The sequence below is a fragment of the Acyrthosiphon pisum genome, chromosome A2, assembly GCF_005508785.2.
Source record: "Acyrthosiphon pisum isolate AL4f chromosome A2, pea_aphid_22Mar2018_4r6ur, whole genome shotgun sequence".
Lineage (NCBI taxonomy): Eukaryota > Metazoa > Arthropoda > Insecta > Hemiptera > Aphididae > Acyrthosiphon > Acyrthosiphon pisum.
Window position 1 is genome coordinate 71,820,912 of NC_042495.1, and position 8,227 is coordinate 71,829,138.

The 8,227-nt window shown below is 31.4% G+C and overlaps 1 protein-coding gene across 1 annotated transcript; it reads left to right on the forward strand.

Annotated features, from left to right (window-relative positions):
* Nucleotides 1-4,732: 4,732 nt before the first annotated feature.
* LOC100160017 (leucine-rich repeat-containing protein 59) lies at nt 4,733-6,562 on the forward strand. The gene is given in 8 exon segments (NM_001293336.1): nt 4,733-4,985; nt 5,148-5,204; nt 5,312-5,612; nt 5,705-5,767; nt 5,769-5,800; nt 5,802-5,816; nt 5,818-5,827; nt 5,890-6,562. Coding segments are annotated over 8 exon segments (930 nt in total). The 5' UTR covers nt 4,733-4,895; the 3' UTR covers nt 6,252-6,562.
* Nucleotides 6,563-8,227: the final 1,665 nt, after the last annotated feature.

Here is an 8,227-nt window from a genome sequence, read left to right on the forward strand (position 1 = left end):
ATACCTAACCGTGGACTGTCTGTGGTATTTTATGTAATTAATATTTCTCAAAACACTACCAATGCTGAACGCTTGACGCTGGTGAAAGATAGAAATAAATATCATAATTTAATCGTAATAATCGTTATAGCAAGGCTGCAAGTAAGTATTATACATAATCATCAATCTATATGTAATGTATTATCAGCTTCACCGCTCGGACAGTTTTTATACTTTTTAAATCGATCGATTTGTTGTCGTCTCAATTCTCAAAATCTATAAGTACATATTAGTACATTACATATAAATAATTTTATTTGGCTTACGTTTTTCCTAAATTGGATCAACGTCTGTCAACTGCTCTTATATAATATAGACATATCATATATATAGTTTCAACATTATAATAGCTATTAATAATCATAATAAATAAATACCTATTATAAGTTGTCATAATAAATATATATTTTCACGTTTAATTAGAATTATTACGTTAAAAAAATTTACATAAGACATAAGTAGTATTGAAATTTGCGCCCCTGGCCCATGCTCTCTTGCCCTATCCTAAATACGCCCCTAAATACGGTAATGTATTTTAAGAAATATTTTTATAAAAGTTAGAACATAACTATATTTGATTCTGAGCGGAGCGATGAAGCTAGTGGTTTTACAATGGTGTTTATTTTTTTTTTATCCTGTATACAAAATTTCTACCAGAAGGAGTGCTTTGATTTCAATATGTAGTACCTATCTTATCTTTTAGCAAATTGGATTAAGATGGTACTTTAAGCAGGTCATTTTTTGATTTTTCTCAATAGTTATTTAATGTCACGGGAAAAACCACCGACAAATTACAAAAAACCTCTAAAAATGGGATTTTAATTTCTAACGCATTGTTTATCATCATAGACAATAAAAAAAAATAGAGAATATAAACAAAAAATATATTTCAATATTAATTCAACTTACGAGCTATAATAAATAATAACCAATATAAAATATCCAGACTGACAAACCATCTCCGCTTCAGAATCGTTTTTCCCTTTTACAATGATATTATATCATTGGAAATCCAAGTGAATTATCATTCCAATCATACATTGACCCCACTGGTAACCTACTGTACAGTAGAGCAACATCCACTTACCTGCTTTTTAAATTTGTTTTTACATATATTATTAATACCAATTAAAAACTCAAAAATGTTAAATCGTCTTATAAAATATGGTATATTTATTTAATAAAGAGTAATTGGGTGGTGTGGGAGGCTTTGCCCCCCCCCCCCACGGCTCTGTTTTCTGAAAATTATCTGGACCCTCCCCATAACAAATTCCTAAATACGCCACTGGGCCCTGATGACTGTAAGAACCACGATTAAAGATATCTTTAATCGTAGTAAAAACCTATAAGATTTTTTCTTGATAAAATCGTTTTGATAATATTATTTATACTTATCTAAATATCAAAAAAAAATTCTTTTATGAAAAATGTACACAACTTCTATTATATGTGATATTGTGATTAAATTGTGTAGCTTAGTAGAGTCTATAATAATTATTAAACTTATAAGTTTTAACTGACATAATATACCAAAATTATGAAATTGTGGTTTTGATAAATTGTCAAGATTATCTATACGACTATACAGCACTACAGCAGTTATAACAGTAAAATAACGGTATAAAAATATAGGTAGTATCATAATTCAATAATTCATACTATATTCATACATACCTATGTATTTAGTTCATTAGTTACGTATAAATTCAGAGTCTAAAATACATCTGATTTCAGGGGCACACGTCTTATACCTTTGGGCTTTTACAGATTTCTAAAGCAAAAAAAAAAAACCTGTAGGGGTTGTAACACCCAGAATTCGCCCCTCTTTTATATACCTTAGTGGTATACCTTATACACATTAATATTTGACACACATTTGTCATTAAGGGGACACACTTTGATTTTCAAGGGTCGCAGAATGTGTCAGGAGACACAGTTACTGTATTTTAACTCATGCGTATAATCTACATAATGTTCTATGTATAATCTATGAAATTATTTAGTACGGTTTGCACTTTGTCGTATATGCGCCATGTCGACATGAGAAAGGACCTTGTAAATGTCTTTAAATATGTATTGAAATTTGAAATTATAGCATTTTTGTTTTGTTTGTTTGTTGGTAAGATCGTGATTGAGCACGAGATTATTTTATATAAAATTGACGTATATAACCGTTGAGCCAGTGTTGGTTTAGCCAGTATGGGGTATAAAGTGACCTGCTGGGTCCAACAGAGACATTTTTCAAATGGCTTCACCTAAATATTTTTTTAACGATTTTATTGCTTATTAATTTAAAAAAATACTTGTGAGGGCCACGAAGAAAATCACCTGCAGGTGTTGAAGCCGATCTTATTATTCAATTATTGTACACTATACATACCAGAGGTATACAATGATTTTTGTTCTACGATTATAATAAATAAGTTTTTTATTATTAAATTATTCAATAGGTATCATAAATCTATGGTCAAGTAAAACTTCGGTTACCTATAAAAAATAAAAATAATTAGGAAGACTAAAAAGTAAATATGCAATAAGAAACAATCGGTTATCATTAAAGTCTACAATCATTTCTATATTAACCGGGATATCCAGTGGGCCGATCCTCATATTAAAACTCTGACCCGCTGTACTTTTGCCCTTTTGGAACACAAATTATTTGATTATATTTAACTGCATGTCTACGTTGTTTGTTTTCGTATACTTGTATCATGGTTTTGTATGTCATTTTGGCTGCATTAAGTAGTTATAGATGAATTAATTTATATTTTATTTTAAACTGTCCAACATCCCAATTGGAAATTTATGACTTACGCCGACACTCACAAAGGGCGCAGTAATGCACCTGAATGGCTACCCAACAGTTGGCTAGCCCTTACGGCAGTGGTTCCCAAATCCCAACTGGTGGTTCTCATTTGTATTATCTACTTATAAAAAAAAATATGGTATAGACTATAAAAGTATAGTGGGGGGGGGAATTTAGTCGTGGTCCGTGACGGTGTAAAATTTACAAAAGTGATCCGTGCCTAGTATTGAGCTGGGAACCACTGCCTTACGGACACAGTACTAGCTAAAATTGTATATAGTACAGCACTATAGTACAGGAAAACTATATAGTAGGTACGTCTTGCATACTACGGGTGCCTAATGAATAGTGAACAAGCCGGGCCAGCCAGTAAAAATGTGCCAAGCGTTGGCTGAGTACATAGACCTATAAAGTATAAACTAATAGACAGCGCATAGAGAGAAATCACCAGAAGGGATTGTTGGAAGATAAAAGAGTGGTTTTAGGCCGTTACATTGTGTTAAAACATATATAGCCCAAAACATGGTTTTTCTCTCTCAAATGTTATGTTTTCTCTCTCAGTTATGTCGTCTGGATTAACCATAGGCAGGGCGGTGTGGGAAGCGCTGTCCATTATTTAGTTTATAGATCGATGACTGGGTACTGGCATATTACGGGCTCGATAACATAATTATTAATTGATCTGTGCATCAATCAGACCTAGGTATTATATAATTATAATATAATACTACTGTGGCTCTGTGTTAATAATAAAATAATATTCATAGCATATTATGTTGTTATTTGTTCTACCAACGTAGAACATAGTACATACCTAATATAAGAAAATAATTTGATAAAATTTGCTTCAATATTTCTAATTCAAAGTGGAGCGATGATGTATTGATTATGTCAAGACGTGTTTTGCAAAAAAAAAATGTGATTATCATCACTTTTTGAGGCAGTAAAAATTAATTAATTTTCTATTTCTACATCTTTTCTGGTAGGAAAGTGAATCTAGTTGATAATTTAGGTAATCATAAACAAAATTTATGTTCTCACATACTTACGTACCTATATTATATTAAATATAATTTTAAATAAGAAAATTCAAAAAAAAAAAATTGTTTATGGAAAATTATTATTAATTAATAATTATAATATTTTCGGTGAACCAGACACGTGGTAATTTCCCCGGCCGAAATGTTTAACCAATCTACCGCTGTAGTAATGTAGTGTACCTAAATTATAATAATATAATAATAATTTATATAATATTTATTTTTATATAATATTTTATACTACAACAGACATAGTTATATTTAACGTAATATCCATTCAACAGGGGACTCAAGATCGAGAAACGTGGCACTAAGGTTTGCTGTTATAAATGTTAAAGAAAATCTCGCGATCAGTTATAATTTTTTTAGTTTTTATTCGGTTTTGAGGCGAAATAGTATATAATATATTATATTGATTGTTTTGGTTTGTTTTTTGAACCTGTGTTTGGGATAGAAATTTAAGAACGTGGCGATTCAATAATCCGATCGTCGACGACGGTAGAAAAAGATTGTACGCGCGACGATACTGTCGGGCGGCAGGAAAATTAAATAAGTAATAACGTCCGTTCTCCGCCGACGTGGTAGTCGTGCGATACGCCGCCTTCCCCCCACCACAACCCTTCAAGGAATCACCACTTTCGAACCAACGACACCAACCCGGCGGACACCGGTGGGAACGCGCAATGTTGGCACTCTTGACACGTGTCAAACCAACACTGATATACGTGTATCGGAAATCCAGTGTGTTTACAATTTGATTTTTTTTTCTTTCCACTTTACGGCTCACCGCTGCGTCCGACGAACCCGTGACCCACACGCGCTGAGGCTTTGCGACGGTTTTGTGCTTGTTCAACATTACACGACTGCAATAACGGTAACCGTGCGTCTTGCACAGAGTCTTGCACCGGTCCACAGTCATAGTCACATAATACTACAGCTCATACACGTAAACAGACGTACCTACACCTATCGCACGCGAGTCTACAACCACCTACCCACAACGAAAAAAAATGACCGTGGTCAACATTAAGGACAGGGTGAAAAACAACAAGCTGAACTTGAGCGGTCTCAACCTAACGGAGATACCCGCCAAGGAAATCGTAAGTGTTGGCTTCGCAAACGGCTTCGTCCGGCTAGATGTGTATTGAGAATCACATCTCGACAATATGCCAACACCGCCGTTTCGCATTAACCTACAAACGAACTTTTGGCCAACAAGGCAAACCCATATACGTCCTAATCGTTGTGTAATCTTTTTCTAGGCTCCTCTGAAAGTCTCTCATCTGGACTTATCCAACAACAAAATCACTTCAACAGACGTAAGTGCTCATTGCCATTGATAGTACTCTGTCAGTAATGGTTTTATTTATATCTTATAATTCACAACTCTATAATATTATATACCTTTGTAACTGAATGTTTGCAGAATGTTTTTTCATTATTGCCCAGTCTGGTAAAGCTCGATTTATCCGGCAATCAGATTAAGAGTGTGGCTGCTGATATTGGTTCATTGCAAAAACTTGCTTTCCTGTCGTTAGCCAACAACAAAATCAAAGATCTACCCAAGGGCTTAAGTAAACTAAAACAGTTGAAACACTTGAACTTGAACAACAATCCGTTGAAACCAGAACTGGTCGAAGCAGTTGGACCATCACAAAACAATGCACAATGCCAGTCAGCAGCTGCCAACGCGATTCAGTATTTGAAGGGTGATTCCAAAAAGCAAGGTAATTGTTTTCAATATTATACTCTGGTATTCTTGTTAGTCTTCTCGTTAGTCTTACACACATGCAGGTTTGAAAACTTTCTTTTTGCTTAGATGACAAACAAAATAAGAAGAAGGATAAGAAAAATAGCAAAGCTTCTCCAAATGGTGTACAAAATGATAAGTCAAAAAATAAGACCAAACCCAAAAAGAAACCAGCTGGTTTTGTATCTAAAGGTATTTTTTTATTACATAATTTAATATATCTTCGTGTACTAAATATAATTTTATTTATTTAGTTTTTGGATTTTTCGGCATGCTCATTTCGTACACACTTTTATTTGCGGTGTTGATCGGTTTATCCTTGTATGCCTTGTCATACTATGACAAGAAAGCATATGGTAATGTCAAAGCTAAACTTTTGCCTGTTTGGGGATCAGTTACATCAAATCTAGACCCAAAGGTAGCTTCTAAAGTCAATTATTATCTGCTACAAGCTGGGAATTCTTTTGATCAGGCAGTTCATACCAGTATTGAAGCATCTATTAAATCATACAAATGGGTTAAAGCAAATCCAACTGTACAGCAATATGCTAAAAATGTTCAAGACACATGGAAATCGTTTTGGGATAGTGTATTCAAGAAAGTAAAATCTACGTGATCCGTGAGATAGATTTAAAAAAAAGACACAATAATAAACCAATGTGTTTTTTTTTTTTTATATTCCATGTATCAATTATTTGATAAATTTTCTCGAAAACCCCATCTTTCGTCTCCTAAACATCATCTGCTGTATACAACTAACAATTTATTTGTATGTATGTATTAATTTTTTTTCATAGAAAATCATTTTTGTCCAACTGAATTACATGTATAATTTTTCTTATTTTTTATAGGTACCTAAATTTATTATGTATTTTTTTTAAATTATACTTAAATTTCATTTTTAATTAAAACTATATTTAAAAAAAAGAATGTTGTATTATTTTTTGTTTTTAACTGTTGAATTTAAGTCCAACAACAGTTGTTAAATTTTTAATTTGGTATTAAAAATTGTGCACTTTTATTAAAAAAAACAATATTAATAATATTTTAATTTATCAAATTATTTGTTATATAAAACATTTAAACTAATATTTGTGAAAAATATTTAAGTTATATGATTTCCAGTGAAAATTATTTATGAATGTTGGAGGGCAATAATAGTTTTTTACATAGGCATTTAACAATATTCATAAATCACAAATAATATGTCTAAATCAAGAAAATTTGTTGTAAATCTAATATAAAAATATTTCCTACTATAATGAATATAACTTTGATACATGGTATGTAGGTTTACTATACAATGTGATAAGACGTGTTCATAATGGTTGAACTCTTCTATTATTATTTACTATATTGTATCTTACAAAATGGTTCTTATCATGCAAAAGGTACTTAATATGTGTAGTATACAAATTATTTAATATTTATTACTGTATTACTAATTGTAACTACATTATAGTTAATCGTTGAGTATTAGTGTACATTTTTTTTGATGTCTTAAAATATTCATACACAATAGTGCTTAAATCATTTATGTTTTCACAACTATTTTGTTTTTGTTGTGCTTTGTCTGGTATAGTGAACAATTTTGTTTTGTCAGTTAGTATTGTTTATTATACATTACTAAGTTTATCATGTTTAAGTCTCATATTAAATCTATAAGATATTCACAAAGCAAACATAAATATACAATTGATTGTGTTATTTGCATAAAACATTTATTTATTGCAATATTTTATGTTAATTTCACACCTTAGATGTAAATAATTGTGTTGTACTTATTTTATTATACACAAAATAATTTATAATTCAAACTATTACAGTAAAAATAAATGATACAACTTATTTTTAGATTTTGAGCGAAGCAAATTAATGTATTGTATTTACAACGATGAGTGTTTTTTTCCTGAAATCAACATTTAGGGTAGTAAAAAAGCTCCTTTTTCAAATATCAGCATCTTTTCTGATGGAAAAATGGATATGGTTTTGCGGTAAAAGTTTTAAATTCCCAGTAGCTTTAAAAAGCGTTGGGTATAAAATTTACTGTGCATACAACTTATAAGGAAATACATTATTTCGGCTGAGTGACCATATATTTTTTTCCGGATTTTTTTATTATTCTGACCGTTAAAAACATATTATAGTATACTTTACGTTCAATACTTCAATATATATATATACATACATGCACAGTAAAATAATATTTTCTTGAATAATATGTGCCTGGATTTGGATTGCCCTATTTTTTTTCAGAAATTTAGATTTTCAAAGTTTTTATACTATATAGATATAGTTAATACTTAATACCCAGTGACGGCACGACATATTTTGGGGCCCTGGGCAACATTTTTGGTGGGGCCCTTGATAATTATGGAACTAGATGGTATCTTCTTATACAATACGATCTAAAGTTTTACGAATTCCGTGGAATCACATTTCCAATGTGCAGAGCTGCATTTAGGGGGGCCCTTGGGTACAACTGCCCCGGGCGCCAGTATTTTAGGGGCGCCAAAATGTTGTAGCCAGAAATATGTTTACATATGAATTATTAAAATTGTATAATTTTAATTATTTTAATAACAGTATTAT